This window comes from Perissodus microlepis, chromosome 22 (genome assembly GCF_051167445.1).
Source record: "Perissodus microlepis isolate ML-2025 ecotype Zambia chromosome 22, ASM5116744v1, whole genome shotgun sequence".
Classification (NCBI taxonomy): domain Eukaryota; kingdom Metazoa; phylum Chordata; class Actinopteri; order Cichliformes; family Cichlidae; genus Perissodus; species Perissodus microlepis.
In genome coordinates this window covers 11,708,859-11,732,294 of record NC_140481.1, presented here as the reverse complement: position 1 = coordinate 11,732,294, position 23,436 = coordinate 11,708,859, and the positions used below count along the sequence as shown (strand labels likewise).

The window sequence follows — 23,436 nt, the reverse complement described above, 5'->3', positions numbered from 1 at the left end:
GAGGAAAACCAATCCCTGTTTTTTTTCTATTCATAGAAAAGTCTTCAGTGACGAAGGTAAAAGGTTGAGTCTGAAACTACATTCTGAGAAACTGTGTCTTGCTTCAACAGTTGTGGCGCCTCAGATGTGCGATTATCTCAGGCTCACGTTATCTACTCTCAGAGAAAAATATGAAATCATGGATGCCTGAAGTTCCAAGTTATTTTTGTATCGTGCAGCCAGGGTGACCCCACGGTGGTGTGATACTCACCTTCAGAGGAAGTGGTTGCTATACAGCTGTGCACACTGTGCTGACTGTGAACTCTGTCTCATTGGCCATGATGTCAGTGGGTTGGATGTTGCGGTCATACATAGGGTTCTCGAACGTGGCTCGCCCGTTAGTGTTCTCATGGCCCACGTAACCATTGAAGGGAACTTTGGGTCTTCTTCTAAAAAAACAAAAACAAAAGGAGGTGTGGGTGGGGGTGGATGAACAATAATCTTTATCCACTCCTAGCACCAGATGTTCCTAATGTTGTGAGCATCCACAATCTGCTGTGTCATGGTTACGAAGCAAATTTTCTCTGCAGGGAAGGTTTCCTATATCACAGATTTTCTCATATTGAGGGTAACATATGCCTTTAGTGGATTTAAAAAAAATCTATTTGAAGTTAATGTATTTTGGAGGAGGATGCATATACTCAAGCAAGAGCAAACTTCACCAACTTGGAAAGAACTTCAAGTAAACATATTCCCTGTCAGCTTCTCTTATATGCATGTGTTGCTTTCTTTCCCTTGTCACTTGTCTTGTGTCATATTGGTCTGCTTCATGCCTCTGCTGTTCCCTGTGTTTGCAGTGTATTGTGTATTTTGAACAATAAAGCATGTGCACCTCAATATTCTAGCAGGCTCACAAGGTAAAAAAGAAAAGGAATCCGTGCAGAATATGGGTAACCTAATCACTGATGCAGTAATATTGCTTTTATAAACATAGGGAGAATGACTTGAATAGGATGCGGCCACTTGGATGCTTCATTTCCTGAAATGTAATCGCACTAAGCATTTCTTCAGCACTGTCAACAAATAAAATAAGCTATCAGAAAATGTTGTTTGTCATTTTTCTGGTCTTATTCAAGGACACTCCTCCTTGAATAGTGAAATAATAAAGATCAGCTTGGAGTTGTAGCGAGCCTTACCTGTGTTTGTAGAGGTACAGAGCGAAGCCTGCAATGATCATGGCTATAAAAGGCACTAGGATGGCTGCCGCCACTGAACTGCTGTTGGAGGCAAAGTTGTAGCCTTGTTGGTCTCTGCTGGGATCTAAACTCTCTGGAAGAGAGACAGACAAGAAGTTGAGACATTACATGAGCATTACTTCAGCGTATGACTACAATTAAGTCCTATTAAAAAAAAGTTCCAATAAACAAAAGTGATATTATCCTCCTCAGTCCATTAGTGGAAATAAATAGGATAACAATGTCATAAAAGAATTTGTGATGACTGAATAAGGCTACCAGGAAGACTCCATTTATAAATAATAGCCCGAGCAGCATAAACTGGCTTTTTTTCCTCTTCTTGGTTTATTGCTTTACTTTAGCTTCATTTCACCCCCTGGGAATGTCAAATTTCATTATCCTAACAATGACTCTTAATTACTGACATCAAAGCCCGACAGCTATTAACTCATTTCAGATTCATTCTCTAATTTATGGAGGTGTGTGTCTGTAACAGCAACAGCGGAGGAGTGACGGCCCACCTGTTTGCCACGGAATGCCAAAAAAGCTCCAATAAAGGACGAGTGACAAACAGGAAGGAATTAAATTAGCGGGTTATGCGGTGTTTGCCAATCAACCCCCCACCGCACACAAACAGATGCACAAACACAGGCAGACCGCACTGGCGGTTACACCGCCGAGTTAAAAACAAAACGCAAAATGTCGACAAATTAAGTTGGATTATTTCAAAGATGTCTAGCCCACCTCCCACACACGCATCTGCTTTTTTTTTTTTTTTTTTTTTTAAATAAACGCTTAAACTTGCGTACACATGAATACCCTGGTATAAGCCCCATCCCTCGGTATTAATTAAGAGCTGTTTGCTCAATCAGTTTGTTGTAGCAGGATGTGCATGTGTGTATCTGTGGACCGCACCCGCTGTTCAAACACCTTTGTCACTACAGCAGATTTTCGCATCCACTTTCACCGTGTACACACACACACACACACACACACTTAATCTATGTTACTCTCGGCGTAACTTCGTGCTCAATTCCAAATTCCTGCTTGTATCTGATCCGTCTTTGTACCTACACTTTGGCTTCTTTAGTTTGTCTAGTAGCCAATATGGAAGCGTCTCCAGCGTGGGCTTTGCTTTTCAAAAGCTGCTAAATTCCTCTGAAATATGTCACTGCAACTACGAAAGCAGCCAAAGCAGCAGCAGCATTTGCTATTTAACTGTTTATGTGAATACGAGATATGACATCATGTGAGCAGATTAAAAAAAAAATCTGGAGGGCAACGGATCTATTTTAAACATAACAATGTCACAATTCATTCTTCCTCTACTCGTTTCTCTGTATAGCGCAGCGACCTTTAATGAATACCGTGAGCTAAAGAGACTCGGAGCGAGGCAAAACCTATCACGGGTACGTGAGAAATTAACAATGCTTAATCAAGCGTCCCTGACTACTGATGGAAGCTTAGGACAAAAGTAATATTTCATTATTATAAGTTATTATCAGATTACTATGCAATTTAAGGTACCCACTCAGAAATCACATTAAGCCCAATGTACGGTTTCTGTTATAGGAACTTTAAATTCACGTCCCCAACTTTTTTTTGTGGATTTGCAGCTAATGTTTAAAATTTATTGATGGATTTTGCTGTTACGTACATGACACATATCCTCTCTGCTTAACAGGTGGCAGTATTCTTAAACCAGAACTAATATGAAGAATAATGTATAATTAAAGAATAAATGTACAGCAATACAGTTAAAAAAGGGCCTTAAATATATATTTTATGACACATGCATCATTAATTTCAGACATAAAAGAAAGCCATGTATTGGTGCATTGAAGCATTGTATGTCAGGTGGATCTGACACAAAAGCAATGTTACTTCAGGTTTAAAAGTACAGTATGTAATTTTAGGGATATTGTTCAACAGAAAAAATAATATTGTACTTATAAATATATACACTGATTAGTGAGCCATAATGGCTTCCAACACACTGATGCATTCTCCTAAAGTTAGATATAATACTTTAAAAATCCATAGGAGCAAGTGCTTTTTGTGCAAGCTGATGTTGCCCAAACATCTTGAAAACAGTGGACGAGAAGGACATTGCCATCCCGTCTTCCTTCTCTCACCCCAACCAGTCACGGCAGATTGCCGCCCCTCCCTGAGCCTGGTTCTGCTGGAGGTTTCTTCCTGTTAAAAGGGAGTTTTTGCTTCCCACTATCGCCAAAGTGCTTGCTCATAGGGGATCAAATGATTGTTGGGTTTTTCTCTGTATGTATTATTGTAGGGTCTACCCCTTGCAATATAAATTGCCTTGAGGCGACTGTTGTTGTGATTTGGTGCTGTATAAATAAAATTGAACTGAATTAAATTGCTTAATCGGGTCTTTTGTCAATTCAATTAAATTTTATTTATATAGCGCCAAATCACAACAGCAGTCGCCTCAAGGTGCTTTATATTGCACAGTAGATCGTACATTAATAGATACAGAGAAAAACCCAACAATTATATGACCCCCTATGAGCAAGCCCATTGTCCAATTTGTTAATGTATATTTTCATCATCTCTTTCTCATTATATCTTTCTCCTCCTCCAACACTGCTCTCTCTCTCGTCCCTCATTTCTTCCTCACGTCAAGCCTCATCTGGTAAACTAAAGTCAGGGTGCTAACAGATGAAAACATGTGCAAACATGCTTTTTTATACCCGATGTTGTTGCCATTAATCTTTGTTAGCAAATTATACATGGGACCCTCCTGTCTCCACACAGCTGATAACGAGACGGCTAAATAACAACAACAGCTTGTTATAAGCTAGCATTATTCCAGCTAATGCTTCAGTCTTGAGTGTCCTAAAAATCCGTCTTTCCCTCTGATAAACCATTTGATTACATTTTAACGTCGTGTGAGAGTTTATCTGCATTGACTTAAACAATGTTAGATCTACTTCAAAGAAGTTTTCACTACTGTCAGCTAACAGCAGTCCTTACTGACAATAAAGTTCAGGATGTCCTCAACAACTCGCCAGAAGTGAGCTTGACTGACTCATCGACTTGTATCGGACTCCTTTCACAGTTTTACAGCTTCCTCCAGGGTAAATAGATTTGGGCACATATTGACAGGTAAACAGCGGACTGACCGACTATATACTCTCTACAGATGAAGGGCGGCCAGAGTTGTTTTTCCCTAATCCTTGATCTTAATCCCCAATTTCCTTAATAAGTGGCCCCTGTAGCAAGGATTCTGCACTTGACTAAGAAATCTGCTGACAGCTAGTGGTGAAATTTTACACACTGTACCTTTAACACATAAGGCATGTATGAGTTGCATAATACATCACAAATTTGAGACAGCATACAAGGCGTGGTGAAAAATGTGCCTTAAAAAATACTAATGCACAGTTCATCTACAGCTTGATTAAACAGTTCTTGGGTGCATGAGAAGATCTAAAGCTCTGTTCATATCTTTCACGGCTGTTTTTACCGCAACTGCTACGTTTTGATCTGTCAGTGGAAGTTTTGTTCCGTCCATTTGCACTTGTGCTTATGCGAGGCGCGGCAGTCTGTCAAAACAGCGACCCTTCAGTTTCATTTTCATTTTCAAGGAGTGGACAATGTTGCAGGAGGCAAATATGGCTTGTGGGGCAGATGGTGATCAAAGATTGTGTACGTTTAGCCAAAAACCTCCTGCGTTTTCAAAGTGCTCTGCGCTGGCTGGAGATGGCAGGTTGGCACACACTTGATGCCGTTTCCACTCAGCGCTCTCCCCCTAGACGCCTCAGGGCGTTTCAGTAGAACGCTACAATAACAGTCTCGCCCTGGGGGACAGGTTTACAGTGCATAACCACATGTCTAAAAGAAAAATAATCGAACAGCATGCTCCTGGTCACTCTTCAACTGACGGTTTGCCTTTGAGCTTAGAAACAAACTGTGGACCCTTTGGCAAAAAACTGCTGAGATGGACCCCCATCACCAGGGATGATCATCCACATGAAGGCCAGGTCAGGTTAAAAGTAAAATTTGAATCTTGTTCACAGTGCAAGAGGAGGTAGGAAATGTCAGATCTTCTGCTCAGTATGATTTTCTTGTGGCTATCCAGACTGCACTCAGGACAGATACTAACTTTTAATCAGTTTTAATTGATTCAATGTTTTAATCTTATGGGCTTGTTTCCAAAACCTTCTGATCACACCTTGTATGTGGACAGCTGTAGTTCTTTGAAAAGCACTTCTACATCTCTGGCAGCAAAGCTGAAGTTGCTGAAGGAACCACAGAATGACACACAGCAATGAACAGATAATATTTACTACATGAAAACTGCCAGATATGAGGCTACTTGGCAAAGACTACAGGTGTCAACAAATAACTGTCAAAGGAAACATTCTGTTTAGCTGTTTATGAATGTGAGTGTATGGTTTGTGTATACGGATGTCATTTGTGTTTGCCTCTTGCTAGCTTCACAGGCACATGATCCTAAAGAGTATTTACACTTTACAGATAAGTGAAACCCACTACAGTGTATGCTGTAAGAGCTTAAGGACATTACATACATCTCAAATGACATTTTTTTCCGAATAGAAATCCAAAGAAAAACAAAATCTTCCCAGGAGACCACTCGGTCACAGGTTTCTGTGACCAAGTGGACCACTCACTCACCCAGTCTCTGGAGACCAAATTGGCCAAAGCCTTTTCCGGTGACAACTCCCTGGTACACGTAGGAGTTGGAAGAAGAGATGTAGGACACCTGGGGAGAGAAAGGATTGGAAGACAGACGCTTAATGTGTCACATCCCGGCTTCACAAAGGAGCGTATCACCAAAGTGTCAGCAGCTGGTGCACGCAGAAAATGAAATATCACGTCAAAAGGAGCTGAGAGGCACTCGCGTGGCTGACATTTAATGTGACTGGTTTTTTTCTTTTTTTTTTCTGATCCAGAGAACAAACATACGCACACTCAGCCCCGCTGCACACATGTGAGCTTGTTACCCAAGAGGATTACACAGAGGATTCGCACCGGGGCACACTTAAAACACTCATGTGATGTGCATCGTATGACACATACGCATGTTTGAATAAACACAGCACCACATAACCACATTTACTGCGACCTGCTTTTTTTAAATTAATCGGGAGAAAGTGTATTAGTGGTGCCTGAGGTCGGAGGATAATATGGGAGAGAAGAGAGAAAGGGGGTGGTGTGGGTCTGTGGAGTCCTGATTACCAGGCAATGATTTAACTGACATTTTAATTAAAGAGAAAACTCTTGGTGGGCCCTCCATCTCCCTAGAGTGACAAGGTTAGTGTGCTCGACATAGTTCACAATGTAGATGCGTGTGTGTATGTTGTGTAAAATCTTTTCAAGTACAACAAGAGGTGTTGTTCTGGACCAGACCCTTGCACTTACACGTCCATCTAGGGACCAGTTGTCCATTTTGAACTTGTTGACAAAGATCTCCACAGGGCCTCTGATCTGATGAACCTGCAGCACCAGCTGAGCATCCTCTCTCTTATATGTACCTGCAGAAAAGGGGTTGCAGTTATTTCGGAAAAACAGACACTCGTTTGATAAAAAGACGTGACATTTGCTCTGAGCCGGCCTCTTGTTGAGTTCATGTCGCCTACTCTTTCTTCTGTTTCTGTCCGCCTGTCGTTACACAGCAAATTCAAAAGTGTCAAATGTTTTGGTGTTAGTAGTCTTCTTGCAAAAGTAGAGTTAATTTTACTCTAAGTAGAGTCACATTCTTTTAATGTAACTCTGAGGTGTAAAATGATAGTAGTTAAAACCGAGTGTTAAAAATGAGTGTTTCTATGTCAAATCTGGAGGTGTTACAATGGAAACATTAACTCTTGACCTCTTAACTCTGAACTCCTACAGGGGCTATGACACTAATAGAGTAAATTCACAGACTCCGCCCCCAGCACCATAGGCTCCAATCAAAGCTGAAGTGAAGCCGTTTCAGAACATTTTGCTCTACATATTTGAGTTGTTTGCCATGCTTGGTAAGTCATTTGTTCAAAGATTGTTTCAATTACTATTATTAGCTTTTACTTCTGTGGCTCTTTGGAGTTGAGACAAAGCTGTGTGAAAGGCATTAGCCATGTTGCTCGGTGATAGCATAATATTCTGTTTTAGCTAGCTGAAAGGTATTGTTTGCGGCAAATACCACAGCCTTGAAAAAAAGCTTGCATGTGAATTTTCAGTCAAACTTTTGGTCAAATACACCTAAAACAATGTCTAGAATGTGAAATGTTGGTATAATGGTGCTACTTGAAGCCTGAAAACGATCTCCCATAAAAAAAAACTGAGCAAACAGCAGTAGCAGATGTCCTGACTGGGTTCTACATTAGCATTTAGATCCCTCCAGAGTTTTGTGCACACGGTTTAGGTAAAAATGAAAAAGGTTGAGGTTTTACATTTAGTTCAGTATTACCTGTTGCCTGTGTCCTTGTCTTTTGGGAAAATACTTTACACAAGTAATGGCTCAAAGAGGATTCCTTTTTTTTTTTTTTACTGTGCTGCAATTGATTACCGTATTATTTGTGTCATTAATTAGTGTCAACTAATTTTTTTTTTTTTTTCAATCTCCACATAGGATATGCTTGTGAAGATGGAATATGGGGGAGAGCAGAAGTGCGTTGAAGTTCCACAAAGTGATGAATGAAGGACATGCATATTGTATTGAAGAAATAAGTGATGAGAATGCTGTTATTTGCATTTACCAGCTCACCTATGTCAGACCTTTTGATAAACAAAATTCTAATGAAAGTGAGAACATGTACACTGTTACATCTTTCAGAAAATGTTTTGAAATTGTGGTGCACAGTTCAGAATAAATGTTTTTCAAAAACCATTGCGTCTTTTTAGTAAATGTTTATTTCCAAAAGAAATTTCTAGAAGTTCAGAACAGGAAAATTCCCGCTTTTTAGAATTAATTAGAAGATAACTCTTACGTAGTTAAACTAAAATACTCTTTGAGAGTTAATATATAAACTCTTAACACCTAGTTAGCATTAGTAAGTGTTAAATTATCAACTCCAGATAGATTTGGTGTTTAACACTAAATCAGAGTTAACGTACCAACTCTCCAAAAAGAGTTAAATTAACACTCTCTGGTGTGGACCCATATAGACACTTTAATAGTGTTGAAATCAAATCTGACAGTGTTAATTTGGACATGCTGGATTTGCTGTGTACCTTGTGAATCCACCATAGGAAAACGGAACTCTTATGGATAATGGCAAGTCACCAACACTGTCTAATAAATGTATCTAATTTTAAGCTTTTAGGAAAGGGGTGCAAGGTGGTGCCCTCTTGAAAATGTTTCAGTATTCTACTTTCATGTTCCCCTCACACTAAAATGCATTTTTGAGGAGGCACAATAGACACGTGCACGTCAGAAGTTTCACCAGCATGTGGCAGGCCGCAAGCAACCCGCGTGAAACATCAAAGACGTGCAAAAGAAAATCCTGGAGCAGCAACATAAGTCCAATCTCCTTTTTTTTAAAAAAAAAAAAAAATCAGACCTTGTACTCTTCTTCCTTGAGAGCCATTTAAAATTAACATATTTTGTCTTAAGACCTTAGTGAAACTTTTGCACTTTTGATAAACTGACTGGCTATGGCACTGTTTTGCCAAGAATTACTGCAGGTAAAAATACATTATTAAATTTTGAGACGGTTCCCAGCCTCGAGACACGAAGCGCAGCCTACTGGCTTTAATGAATCTTTAATTTTCTCTGTATTTATATTGCGTGTTCTACACATGACATGCAGCAATAGGCGTGCCATTAAACAAAACACAAAAAAAGAAACTGTGAAGGTGCGAGAGCCCAATCGTTGCTGCTCGCTGCTGTGATTCATACAATAACTCGCATAGTAACACACAGTTGCTTAAGTTTTATTAAACAGCGTTCCCATTTCACTTTTATTCCCCTTCCAAGCAAGGCAATTTGTAATGAAAGATTATGGACGACAATAACCAACTTTTTTTGTCACTGTCAATAAACCCCATAAAAACCTACAGTGTATGTGAAGTCAACTCAATATAACACCTCTATAATAAAGATATCTGTCAGCCGGTGCCACAGCAGGTCTTACTGATGGGTTTTTAATCGTTTATGGACAAAACCGAGTTCTGGAAATGCGAAAGCTTTGCCTAGGCGGAGGAAAAATCTCATCAGACTTCCCATTTAAATGATGGATCTATTAAAAGATAAAATTCATAAAAACAATCTTAAACATTTTGAAAGCTAGTTAAAAAAGGTAAATTTATAGTTTGTTGCTCAGTTTGTCTATTGAAAATATGTGAATACTATATATAAATACTACCAGCTACAGGAGTGAAGTGTCCAGGCTGCTACTGATGAAAATTTGATGATCATTGCAGCTGTGCAGTGATTATACCACTGAGAATAATATAAAATGTCTGCTGCTCTGTTACAGCAGCAATAATCCAATTCAAGCAGAGACCACACTGATTTCTTGCTTCTTGAACTCACTTGAAATTTGGATAAAAGCAAACTCAGTCGGATCTCTGATATGAGAAGCAATTTAGAAGAATTGACCCACACAGACTGTTTTTATGAGTGATGTTTTTCATTTGAAGATCTTGAGTTATTGTTGTACTCACCTGCCAGTTTAAGTTCTACTCCACTGTGGTCGATGAGTGTCCCATTAACCCGGTTGCTAAAGGGTTCAAAGGCAGTGATGCTCAACATAGCTGGTTGCTTCTTCCCGAGGTACTCGTAGGATCCCCTCCAGAGGGAGTTCTTAGCAAATACACCAACAGGAACTGAAAGACAATGGAAGAATGAATAGTAAAAATAAGGTGTTTTATTTTGCAGAGGGGGTTTCTGCAAAATTAACCTTGTGATTACAAGTCTTTGATATTTGATACATGAGTTTTTGAGACCTCTAGATCTTCAGTTTGATTTTTTTAACCCTAAACCCTCGTATGTTTTTTGTGCCCCCATAGCGAGGAAGTATTGTAATTGCTTCCGTTTCTTTGTTTGACTGTCTCTCTGTTTGTCAGCAGCCTTGGGTCCACAGTTTTCATGTTATTTTTGAATGTGTGACGGTAGATACCAATAAGAACTGAAGCTGATTTAATTTTGGTGAAAATCAAGTCAAGGTTAAGTTTACAACACATGTGAAAATCTGTTAAATAGCTATATTACCCATGATTTGTAATGGATGGACTACACAACAATTTGCTAGGCCTTGGTGAACATGAGTACCTAGGCTGGCGTTTGACCTTGACCTTTACTGTTAGCACCCAAGGTCAAAGCTTGAAAAAAAAATTCAAGAAACCATATCGGGTAATATATCATATTGAGAGAGCTATACATCGAACTTCAGGGAACTTGCACTCTCTGAGTACTAAACAATAATTTGCACAAAAATCCTGGATGTAGCAAAAATATTGCAAATTGATATTTAAATTCTGTCTTTTAAAAAAATCTTCAGAAGGTTCAATAAACAAATGTTTGGAATGTACAGACCGATTTCCCATGACAGTTCAGGACACGATTCGCAGTTCCTGCACAATTCAGCAGAAAACTTCAGACTACGAAATCAGCTTAAAGGTAGAACTAATCACCGAAATCAGGTACGTATTGTAGATCAGCGGTCCCCAACCTTTTTTGCGCGACGGACCGGTTCATGCCCGACAATATTTTCACGGACCGGCCTTTAAGGTGTCGCGGAGAAATACAACAAAATAAAACTAGTACCGGTACCGAAAAAAAGAAGATATATTCATAACACACGAGAAATGACCAAGGAAAACAGAGTTAACAATAAAAACGATAAAAACCCTGAAAACCATACATTTCACACCTGAGCCTCAACTCTCGCGGCCCGGTACCAAACGACTCACGGACCGGTACCGGTCCGAGGCCCGGGGGTTGGGGACCGCTGTTGTAGATAACAAGGTTTCACACGACAATTTTTTTTGTTATAGACTTTATTTGAGCACATTTAGGAGTTTAAGTATGGTAATCTTACATCCCAGGAGTGCCTTTCTTACCTGGGTGCTTGGAGGACGGCTCCTGCACTGGCACCACCGGGCCCCTACCACTTGGGCGAATATCAGCTAAAGAGAGCACAACACACAATATTAACAGAAGAAAACAATAAACCTGAGTATCCTGTAAACAGGTACAGTGTGGGCCTCAAGAATTGACAAAAGAAGATCTCATTTCTACTTTCACCACAACAGCTCGAAGGTAATTGCAGTAGAAGGATGTAACCATCAGCACTTCCTGTCTACGCCTAATAACCCCTGTGGTGGCCAGAGTGAGGGCTGCCTGTGATAGGACTTGAGTCATGTGTCAAAAAGCAGCTCAAGTATCCCTGCGGCGTGAGAGACACGGTTTCACAGCTTCAGCGGAAGCGCTTTAATAATGCCTTACTGCTCACAGGGGGCCGCGGGAATACATCACAGTAGTAAACATACACCCACGCAGGTAAACAGAGCGAAGAGGGCTTTACTCGCAACCGCAAACAAAGACAGGTATACTGATGGTAGTTTATGAGGACAAAAAAAATCACCTCGGATAAATGCATACAGACACAAGGAAACATGCACATCACACACACACTCCCACTGCCTTGTACTTTATTAGCTGCCAGTCTTTTGAGCTGCCCTTCCATCACTTCACCCAAAGGCGCTGTTAATATCCTGTATGTGCTAAGGCTCTCTCTTTTTTGCCTTCACACTTAATGGCATGGCCTTAAAAACACCCATCAGCCTATATATTTCAGCAGAAGCCCCGACATGGAATCTATCACGTGGATATCCCCAACTCTAGTGCAGCTTTGTCTTTCAGCTATTAGCATTTCTCTACCCTACATAATCTTATGTCGATTACTCTTTTTTTGCCCCCTCCATATGTATTTAAGTCAATGAGGGTATCTTAATGGCAGTCTATTTGTCTGCTAGACCTTTTTAACACTACTTCACCATTTATAAGAGCTACTTCTGCTAACCTAATCAATGGGAAGCATTGGCCTAATCAAGTTTTGCACCCTTGCTAATGATACGAAGCTTACGCGTTTGTGCGTGCTTCTGTAGGTAATTCCATGCAGTCTAATTGCGTGATGGATGGGCCACCCTACCCTGGCATGTGTCTGAGAATAAGCGAGCGTTAACAAAGCAATTCATCAGGATTAGCTGAATCTGCGGTTTTCCCAAATTCTTTATCTGCCTCAATAATCCTTATAAATACACATTATGGAGTCGTGCATGATAAATACAGGGTGTTTTAAGTGTCTAATACACGTAGCTATGTAAATGTTGAAAGTAGATGGCCATGTGCACACATTTTTAGTCTTACAGTGTTGACATTGTTTAGCCATGTGAGTGAAATTTAGCATCAGAAAAAACAGCAAAGCAGGTGCATGAGATTTTTAAGTGTCGAGCAGGTCTTCACGTTCCCTCATGGATCGAATGTAACAATGTTTATACCTGCACACAGAGGCGGTTTCCCTGACCAGCTACCGTCGGACCTGCACGTCCTGTGCTCTGATCCTCCGGCCAAGTAGAAGCCGGGCTGACACGTATAGATCAGTGTGTAGCCCAGGGATGGCAGTTCAATGGCTCTCACATCAGACTGGGCTGGCAGCTCTGGCTGGCTGCAGTGGTGGGCTGCAGAGAGAGGGAGGAGGATTAAAGAGACCAAAAAAGAAAAAAAAATAGTAAAGAAAGGGGACAAAAAAAGGATGAAAAGATGAGCGAGATCAGGAATCAGATGAGAGATAGTCAAGAAATAAAGAAAAAGTTTATACAGCAGAAGAGAAAACGTGACAAGGGGTTAAGACAGAAGTATGTGGGAGATATTGACCTCAGCTTGTTATTAGATTGTGTTCTTACCAATGCACTCAGGTTGAAAGCCACTCCAAGTGAGGTTTGGTAGGCAGGTGCGAGAAATCGAGCCCTGCAGTAAGTAGCCCTTTCTGCAGCTGAAGAACACCGTACTGCCGATCTGTACATGAAAATGCATTTAAAAAAAAAAAAAAGAATAAAAATCCTAATAACACCTCAGTTTTTACTGAAGTGGAGCTGCAACTTTGCTATTACACTTGCCGTTGTCGGGTTACTAATCACATTAACAGCGCATTACAGCGTGTCGCTCGGAGTACACCCAAAACCAGAACAACGAAAATAAAGCAGCTGTAGGGGATTCAGCTGCCATTTATTGTATTGCTTATTTATTTCATCATTTCCCTAAGCCATCTGGGCCCTTGTCACTCAACTCTGTACAGAAAATAACAAATGAGTACAGACAAAGAAAACATTCTCAATATGGTATCAGAAGAAAGACAGATGTGGGCTGAGCGGTGCTGTAACATCAATATTGCAGTAGCCATTAAGTCATGCTTCCTGTTTGCTCCTGCAAAATAAGTATTAAAGGAGGGAAATGTACAATACGAACGGCATTAAGGTAAAAGAAAAAACACATTTTGGGGGTTTCATCACATTTTTAATATATGGAAATCAATTTCTGGAGTGACCACATTTTCTCACCTGGTAGCCCTGGCTGTTGTTCTGATTTCCAAAGAGAGGCGTGCCAGAATCTCCACAGGTAGTGTGACTGGGATCTGAAATACGCCCCCACACACACATAAATACAAACACACATACACACACACACACAAAAATGCTTTGATAACTATACTAACTATTCCTGCAATACAGAAGGTCCTCTAAACATACAGTACTGTGCAAAAGTTTCAGATTCTCATGCATCACACGGTGCCGTTATTACTGATGGAGGTAGTAGTACAGCTTGCAGAGGAAACATTTTATTGTATTTAGGTGGCTTTGTGATTTTATGTCAGCTGAAATGAATAATAACAGTAAGCTGGGCTCACTTTATAGTTACTTAATGGAGAATATTACTGAAGGAATGAAGCCCATTACTTAATGTTAATCAACTGTTTTTCAATGTGTGTGTCATTTTACTTTTCTGTTCACAAGAACATAAACATTCTCAAACAACTTTATTTTAGCTTATGGAAATAAGATAAGCTATAGTGTAGTTATAGTTTAAAGAATAAAGAGATAAAGACGAGGAATGAACGGAACTTTTGTACGAGGTTTCAAAGAGATTTTAAACAGTTTTTTTGTGAAGTCATCTTGTTTTCTGTACGGTGAACAAAGCCGCAAAAAGGAAGACGCTGCTGTGAACCAAGGTTTTGCGAGAGGCAGAATAAAGCAGTAGCCATACAGTAACACACAGTAAGTAAAATAACATTCATATTTTTTATTGACTGAATCTCACTAAATCTTAGTTTAATCTTTCCAACATGATACATCTGGTTAAACAAAGTCCAGAAATTGACTGTGGCCTTAATAAATTCCTGTTTACTAGCAGCAGGGTCAAAGGTTTGCATGTGTGCATATTTTTAAAGTATCCAAATACCACAACAACCCCCAGGGCTGGAAACATTTATTTTATTTATTTAATCTTAAATCTGTTCCTGACTTTCTGAGTGCCTTTAACAACAACCCCCTCATGGCTTTAGCACTGCACACCATCAAGGATAGAGTTTGCATCAATTAGTGAAATAAATCAAATTCAATAAGAAATGTTGTAAATTCTATCAATAAGGACCCTGGTGCTGTCAGAACTACAGCAATTTCGTTATGGTGAAAATAGATTTAACTGAGTCCGTGCTTGCTTGGAAAATGATTCAATAAATTCTTGTACTGGCTTTAAATAACTCCACAAGTTAATTCTGACTCGTGGAGTTAAGCAGCTATTTAGCTAGGTCTAATGGTTTTGCCTGTTTCCTGTTTTACTTCTTGGTGGAAAATGGCAACCAGAACTAAAAAGTGAGCAGAAAGCAGTAATCAGACCAGCCAAAGAGAAGCTTCTGTCAGGTTCAAGCTTATTTTTATATTGTTATATAGAGGCACTGATTTCTGTGCTGTTTTAGGATTATGGACATACCCAATAGGCTCAAATCGTCATGAATGCAGAAACAATCATGCTTACCTATGCAAGACGGCTGCGTGCCACTCCAGGTGCCATCATACTGGCAGTATCTCCGCGATGAGCCGACCAGGACGAGTGGCGGGTCGCAGAAGAAGGAGACGGAGGAGAGATAGGTGAAACCGCTGTCCTCCCTTCTCCCCTGTGTTGGCATTCCCGGGTCTCCACAAAAAACAGCTGTAAAGACAAAAGCAGAGAGATGATGTGACCGACTGCACGTTTTGCATTTTAAATAGATATTCTTCTGAGGACACACACTACACTATACATGGGTAAAACAATGTCAGAGACAAATCATGACATGTAATTTAATAGCGATTCAGCATGGCGTCACTTACGGAAGCACTGTGGTTTCTCTCCACTCCAGTTGCCGTTGCCTTGGCATGTTAACACAGTGGGTAGGGACAGTTGGTAACCTTGGTTGCAGGAGTAGCTTATGCTGGAGCCCCAGGTGAAGTCTGTCCCAACAACCTGTCCATTAGGGATGGTGGGTGGTGGACCACATACGATTGCTGCAAGGAAACAAGGGTACATTAGAGGACTTTTATGTTTTGTGTCGGTTTCAGTGTTTTAATGCAAAAACTGATAGAGGCAAAAAAAAAGGCTAATCATTCGGTAACCCAAAAATACAATCAGGTCAACGTATACAACTCTACCTTTACAGAGAGGTTTGGTGCCATTCCAGGTGCGGGTCTTGGTGCAGATGAGAGAGGAGGCCCGATCGGCATCCATGGTGAAGCCAGGGGAGCACTGGAACGTGACCGTGTGGTTGTAGGTGAAATCATTCCCAAATCTCACCCCGTTAGCTGGCACTCCGGGATCGCCGCAGTTGATTACTGGAAAAACATAAAGGTACTAAAAAAATAGATTCAGCTTGCTACCCTGTTGTGTCTAAGATATTTGACAATTTGATTATTTGCAGTGAAAAGAGCAAACACAAACAAGTTAATAAATGTATATTTAAAGTGACAACAGACCGAGGCTTATAATTAATGAGGTGCTATAGGCACTTGATCCAAGTAGTTTACCCCCAAACTTTGCGTAACACACAAACTGAAAATTTCTGATGTTACTGAATGGACCATTAACCCTCTGTTAACTTATAAACAACCTCTTTTAGATAACACTGGGTTTATGGCACACGAGAGCTATGCAACTATTACAGCACTCTTCTTGTAGTTTGTTTCCTATTTTGAGTTTTTAGGATGCAGACACAAAATCTTGTGTTGAGTATCCGTCTGTGGTCGCTCCCTATAGTTCCAAAACGAACCACATTTCTCCTTTATTGTACTTTTTACATCCTGCAGGGAAAACAGCATGATTGAGTAACAACAGAGAGAATTCCACAGTGTGACTCAGCAGCCTTGCTGCTCAGCGCTGCTGTAAATATCAAAGAAGGAAAATCCAGGCCATATGACAACTTGAGCTTAGATGCCTTGGGACAAAAAGGCACTGCAAAATGAGTACATGCATGTTTCAGCAATATTCAATACAGGGTGAGGGAGCTGGTCCTCTTGGAAGTGGAGTGGCTCCTCTTTTCCCAGCAAAGCCTGGCTGGCAAGATTCTACCTGGAACCACAATACCTTTCCAGGACTGTCATCTCTTTAACAACACACACAGAACTGACGCGCACTGAGATCATTCCCTCTTCCATAATATAATAACGATGCAAGTATAAATTTCATTTACAAAATCCAGTGTCATTGCCACATCTTCCCGTTCCAGTAGCCATCTTTGTCAAGCATGGCCTTGACATAGAGTTTTTCCTTCAAATCAATAGAAATCATTCAGCCAGAATTGCTTCGCCTCACATGTGCCTCCCTGTCTGCCTCCAGGTGCCCTCCCAAAGAGCTTCAACACGTACTGCATTCACTTCTATGAATTACGTAGTTCTGAAATCCATAATGGGGCTGCTTAGGGCTTTATCCCCTCCATTCAGAAGAAACTGGTTCTCTTAGTGACCTCTATTTGCTGGGGTCTCTTGGTTCTGTACAGCAGCCACATGTCTTTTGTGAGACATGATGACAAAGGGCTGTCAGTCAGGCCCTTGAAATGGACCATGAATCGTACCAATTTCCTCCAGCTGAGCCAGTGAACCACATGAGCGATCCACCACTAAAACAAAGGCCACTAGAAGCAATTATTGTGACTCACGTGTTCTCTTACAATTCTTGTGGAGCATTAAATAACTAAATTTTACATTTCCCTTCTCTAAAAGGTCTGGAATGATTTTGACCAATCTGCAAAGCCTTCGTGGAAACAAAATCAAGCACAGAAAACGAAACTATTATCATTTAACTATTGATAATCTGACAGTCCTGAGAAGTTCTTTTGTGGGAGCTGTTAATTACCTGAGCACTCAGGCATGTTGCCGGTCCAAGTCCCGTTAACAGTACAGTGTCGGGTCAGGAGTCCAGTAGAGTAGTAGCCCTCCCTGCAAGCGTAAGTGATGGATCTGGAAAAAGTCAGGCCATCGTGAATGAGGATCTGGGCATTCCGTGGAGTTCCTGGATTTCCACAAGAAACCACTGCAAATAAAAGAGAGAAAAAACAGAGAAAAGAGAGAGAAACCATTAAAATAAGTCATATTCATTTACCGATGACCAGCACTAGGAAAATAGAAGAGTTATGAAAGAGCATTAGGTCTTTGGTGTGGAATTTAATTTAACTTAATTGATTATTTTAAAAAGATCAGAGACAAAAGTCTGAATTATACATGAGAAATGATTTAAACCTTTTTTTTAATTCCTTCATTTCACTCATTCATTTTCTATTTAACCTTCAAACCTTTCACTCTAAAATCCCAAAGCCTATAATTACATATATTTATTTAGTAATATGCATAAAGCATATTATTTCAGTCTTTCTTTTCTTGAAAGATGACTTCCGCATCAATGTAAGAGTTTTATTTGTATGCATTTTGGAAAAATCAAACGATATGTATTTTAGGGGTGTTTCTCTACAAAATTACTTTTAATTAATCGACATATTTGATGTGCATCATCACTTGGCTTTTTTTCTCTTTTTCTCTGTTCTTCATCCATCCACCCTAACACTACTCATGCTCCCCTGTGTCCTGCTTCATAAGTAACTCTGCTTTGATGGACACATCCTTTGCACAGAAAATCCCTCAGTGTCTGTCCGGCCGCCAGCAATGGTTCTGTTCATTACTGTCTCCAGCTTGCCCCGGGCCCTCAGAGCCCTGTGGACATGATCGGCCTCCCTTAATGACCAGATGTGGCCTGGCCCTTGAAGTTGGTGCCAAGTGAGAACAGGTGGGCAACCTCAGCCAGTGGGCATACCACACACATACCAGAGAGGCATCAACACAGAGTGAGGCGAAGGAAAGACGTGGTCGTGTCGGTGGTGGTGGTGGTGGTGTGTGTGAGAGAGGGGACTGTGTGAATGTGTGGAGGGGTGCTGAGAGCACAAGTGGAAACAGCCCATGAGACTGGATGATGCTTCTGGAAATAACACACTCTGCACTAGGATTATGGAAGAAAAGGGCCAAGTTTATATGGAGAGCAACAAAAGGGCAGGGACAAAGAAATACAACCAGATAGCTGCCAAGAGACCTCGCCAAAATGGCAAACCGAGCGTATCAGTGATTCTATAATTCTAGAGTGCAGAAAGAAAAATGTAGTTTAACACACAGAGGGCAACATAGAAAAAAACAGGAAAAAATATATGGGTGTTTTTGGAGTAATACTCCTATTAATATAGTACTTCTAAAGCTGATATGAAAGGGAAAATAGAAAAAAAACTATATATTGAATATGCACATAGATAACATTTCAGGTATATAAACCATAGTCATACTCACTGATGTTTTAATAATCTAAACTCCAAGCACACTCACGCACACTTCTTTCCCTTTTCCTGCCTTCCAGATGTTTGATGGAAGAATAACTGTGCTGTTTTGTTTTCTCATTGTGCATAATGTCTTCTATTTCAGCAATATTAATAAAGTGTGCTTCAGCGAAAAGCTTAAATCCATCGACTGCGCACAAAATACACATTCAGCAAACTATTTTGGGTTTTTTTGCCCCCCAAATGACTGCAATGGAATAGACGCAGTGTTGCACAAGGACAAATATGCAAACCTTTATAGTGCTCAATAGAGAACACATTCTCTGTAATGTGCTCTCTTCTGTTTAATCACTTACAAATACACAATAAATGCATATTTTACGAGTTTTTCAACGAAACTGAAAAGGCAACACCTAATTACACAGTCGCTGATTGTCGCGTTAGTAATAATCATTTCCAGCTGATGATTTTCTGATTCTTTTTTTTTGGGATGTTGCTCCACTTTGTGCCGTGGACTTGATGAGGCTTCTATTATCATTATTCACTCATTCACACACTTCCGAGTTGTGGTAAAGCTACCACGCAAGGTGCTCACCCGTCATTAAGAGCACCTTGGGTTTTCATTGTCTTGCCCAACGACTTTATGGTGACATGAGGAAACTGAGGAACCAAACCTGCAATTAGTGAACCCGCGCTGCCACCTGAAGCACAGTTTTGGTAGATATATTTCACTCATTACGTGTCTGTTGCACTAGAAATTAAAGTCTAGCTTCACAAAAAGTCAAAGCAAACTTTGTGCATAAATTACTAAAATAGAGCAAAAGGAAATGTAAATGTGTTATTTATGTGCTTATATATCTCCCTGTAGTTTTCCAGGTTCGGGTTGTGGTGGTTTCCTCAAACAGGTTCTCCAATTCCTCATAAGGAATCTTGAGGTGTTCCCAGGGATATGTAACCCTTCTATCATCTTCTGGGTTTGCTCCAGGGTCTCTAGTTGGACATGTCCAGAATATTTCCACAGTACACAGGGGAAGGCACCGTGATCGGGTTCTCGAACAACCTCTGAAGCAGCTGTTGTATTCCAAGCCCTCACTTGATACTGGAGCACCAAAAGCTCAAAGGCGAAGGCGGGTTGGAACTTCAATTGACAATTAAATTGAGGGCTTTACCTTAGTGCTCAGCACCCTCTTTTCCACAATTTGAAAGATTCCACACCAATCCACCTATTGATCCTATCTTACTCTTACCTCACCAAACCCCAGTATTTTTAGAGCTCTTCACTCAGGAGAAGATTCAGTATAATAAAATCTCTGAAAACACACAGATTTTCTGAAGTACAGCACTCACTGTGAAGTACCTAAATTATCACCAGGTATACGTTCACGACTCCAGCTATATGCTTCTAAAGACCTAAAGACAGTCAGCAAATAGCTATGATTTTGGCACTTCTTACTCTGACAGTACACAATAGTTTCATGCACACATGCAGCTCTCAATCAAACCTCACATGAACCTTTAATATCTCTGTAAGGGTGATGATAGAAGGAGACAAGTCCATACTGCATATATCCATTCAAGTTTGACGACTGACATGGTCTCGTTCCTGGAAAAGCTCAGAAGTCAGATCCAGTTGTTGAATTGATGTGTGAGTTTCAATTTACAAAAACATGACTCGACCGCCCATTTGTACCAGCCTATGAGAACAAATAAGAGTATATATTCCTTACCATGGCACTCTGGTTGTGTGCCCAGCCAGCTTCCATTGGCCAGACAGGTTCTCTCCGGAGAGCCCTTCAGCGCATAGCCTGGCTCACAGCTGAAGCGGACAACACTGCCCACCGTAAACTCCTCTCCTAGACGGATCCCATGCACGGGAACGCCCGGATCGCCGCACAACCCAGCAGCCTCTCCTGAAAAAAAATGACAAAGAAATAAAAACTAAACGTAGCACGAAACAAATAATTTCTGACAACCCGAACACATATGAGAAATGTGCTCTTTATTTTCTCACCTCGCTACAGAGTCAGTTACTTCCAAAACACATTTTACTGCTCTTTATTCAGCACGGTGAACGCGTAAAAAATGATGTGACTTTTTCATTTCACTGCTTTGACATATCTTTTACACCTTCCTTCAATAATTCCAGGTCTTCCATTTAAACAAGCTCAAAACGCTTAGCACTGCTGCTCATTTTACAAGGCACCATCCAACATCGCTTTAATAGCGCACAGCTAAGAAAGTCAGCCAAATCTTTATAAAAATGTTGTGTTTATTGCCTGTCGAGAGAACACTGGCAATCTGCAGGATATACTGTATACGGATGTCATGAATTATGACATTAAACTGTCAGAATGGTACTTTATTTTAAACTGCTTGTGTGTCTCTGTGTCTGTACTTTGTGGATATGCATTTGGATGTATGGGCTTCCCCACAGCCTTTTTCCATGCGCGACTATAGTTGAATCCCTGAAGCAAAGCGCTGTTAGAGGAGTGGGAGTAAGGGGGGGGTGACGTCTTTATACTGCTTCATAACCTGGCTGAAGTATGGGCATTGATGTTCCTCAGTCTAATGTGAGCAGATTAAAACAGTTTTATGGAGGACACTTTCTTTGCCCTTCAGGTCTGTGACACAGACAGGCAACTCCATCTTTGGTCCACCTACTTTGCTCATTACCTTCCAGCAGCTGCCACCTAAACTCTTTATTTGTTGGCATGCCGTTATGAGGGCCTCAGTGTGACTGGGCGATGCTATTGCATCTGAATAATCAATTATTAGATGGAGAAATATGCAAAGAATGCAAAGAAACCCAAAACGTGTGGGTTAGCACAGAAAACACCCCCAAATATGAATAGAATTTGGATGGTTACAGTCTTTTCTTATGGATCTCCTTCAGAAAATATTGTCAGGCTAAGCGTTTCGAACTCTCATTCTAGGTGTATTTTTCCATACCAGAGCAATGTGGTGGCGAGCCGCTCCACTGCCCATCCAGCTGGCACATTCTTGTTGTATTGCCAATGATGCTACGCTGACCGATGCAACTGTAGCGAATGACGGAGCCCACTGTTCGACGGTCACCTGAAATCTGGGTGTAAGGAGGCACGCTGGGGCGGTCACACAGCACCACTGTCCGAACAGACCAAAGAAAAGTTTTAGGCATCACATGTTGAATATGTTGATTTAAAATGAATTCAATACTTTATATTTACTAACAGTGTGGGTATCTTTCCTCTGCTGTATAGTTGTAAAAAATAATTATCTGTAACAATAGCTAAAAGAGCTGGTGTAACATCACCTCTTAGTTTTTTGGGCTCCTGTTTTGAAGACTGAAATTGAGTATTTTGCCTATTACCATGTTTTTGTTTATTTAAACCAGACACCAGGAACGATGGGTCAGTCTGACAGAGGAACCAAGAACGCTGCCTAATCTGATGGTAGTAAGCCCAGGTGCCTTAAAGTATACCCTCTGCAAATGTCTATTACAACGAAAAAAATAACACAAACAAAAATACTGTATCTTAATAAGTAAGATTTGAAACTACTCATTGAGGAGATCAGTTCATCAGGAAAGTGTTTACAAAGATCATAAATGAAGCCTTAAAAATAAGGTTTTTGTCTCATATACTTCTATATAATCTGATGTATCTTTTCAGGAAGAGTTCAACCAATATCGGATTTTCACTACCGATATCTGAAATATCAGCCGATATCAATACACTGATTTCCTTAAAATGTGGTATTTGTACTAATTTATGAGTCTGCCCTGATCAGCTGGTTGTCATGTGTTCCAAACGCATGTGTTGCCAGCAGGGAAGTTGAAGAGTGCCCTCTAGTGGCCAAACTGTGCAACATCAATAACGTGACTGAAGGGTGTTTCTCCTGTCTCTTCTTTACTTTTTTCATTTTCATATCAGCTGTTATCAATACTGATACCAATGTATTAGGAAATAGCCAGTATCGGCTGATAACATCGGCCAGCTTATATATCGGTGGGGCTCTTTTTGCAAGCAGAAGAGTTTATGCATTACGAACGTTATAAAGGTTTAAATTTTAAGCATAAGCGATAACAACACACTACTGTTTTAAGTGATCTTATTCAGTGTATAATGCAAACAAATAAACAAAACAATATGCCTCATCACCTACAACAACCCAGAGATTACTCACACAGGCATTTGGGTAGGGAGCGGTCCCAGGTGCCATCTCCCTGACAGGAGATCGAGCTGGTGCCCAGCAGGTAGTAGCCTGGACTACAGCGATATGACACAGTGGTTTGGAAGCTGTAGCGATGCGGCCCGCTGGACAGTACCTGCCTAATGCTGTTCTCCACATGTCCTGGCTCTGTGCAGTTAACAACTGAAAGAAAGGAACACAGATGGGAGCGAGGGAGTTAGCGAGACTGCAAAAAACAACAC

At 40.6% G+C, this 23,436-nt stretch overlaps 1 protein-coding gene and 1 long non-coding RNA gene across 3 annotated transcripts in view; one reads left to right on the top strand and one right to left on the bottom strand.

Annotated features, from left to right (window-relative positions):
• Positions 1 to 23,436, bottom strand: part of csmd2 (CUB and Sushi multiple domains 2) — a 270,938-nt gene that overhangs the window by 5,602 nt on the left and 241,900 nt on the right. For both annotated transcript variants that reach the window (XM_084918556.1, XM_084918557.1), the window contains exons 56-71: positions 23,189 to 23,377; positions 21,974 to 22,147; positions 20,752 to 20,934; positions 17,566 to 17,742; positions 15,870 to 16,049; positions 15,552 to 15,725; positions 15,217 to 15,390; positions 13,743 to 13,816; positions 13,089 to 13,200; positions 12,684 to 12,863; positions 11,244 to 11,309; positions 9,846 to 10,007; positions 6,621 to 6,733; positions 5,874 to 5,961; positions 1,176 to 1,308; positions 251 to 428 (exon numbers count right to left, since the gene is read on the bottom strand). In XM_084918556.1, coding sequence (XP_084774682.1) covers positions 269 to 428; positions 1,176 to 1,308; positions 5,874 to 5,961; positions 6,621 to 6,733; positions 9,846 to 10,007; positions 11,244 to 11,309; positions 12,684 to 12,863; positions 13,089 to 13,200; positions 13,743 to 13,816; positions 15,217 to 15,390; positions 15,552 to 15,725; positions 15,870 to 16,049; positions 17,566 to 17,742; positions 20,752 to 20,934; positions 21,974 to 22,147; positions 23,189 to 23,377 — 2,339 coding nt within the window. In that variant the 3' untranslated portion in view covers positions 251 to 268. The remainder of the gene's footprint in view (positions 1 to 250; positions 429 to 1,175; positions 1,309 to 5,873; positions 5,962 to 6,620; positions 6,734 to 9,845; positions 10,008 to 11,243; positions 11,310 to 12,683; positions 12,864 to 13,088; positions 13,201 to 13,742; positions 13,817 to 15,216; positions 15,391 to 15,551; positions 15,726 to 15,869; positions 16,050 to 17,565; positions 17,743 to 20,751; positions 20,935 to 21,973; positions 22,148 to 23,188; positions 23,378 to 23,436) is intronic.
• LOC146362642 (uncharacterized) lies at positions 6,806 to 8,067 on the top strand. Its single transcript, XR_014799150.1, has 2 exons — positions 6,806 to 7,216; positions 7,810 to 8,067. It is a non-coding gene; the product is annotated as an uncharacterized LOC146362642 (long non-coding RNA).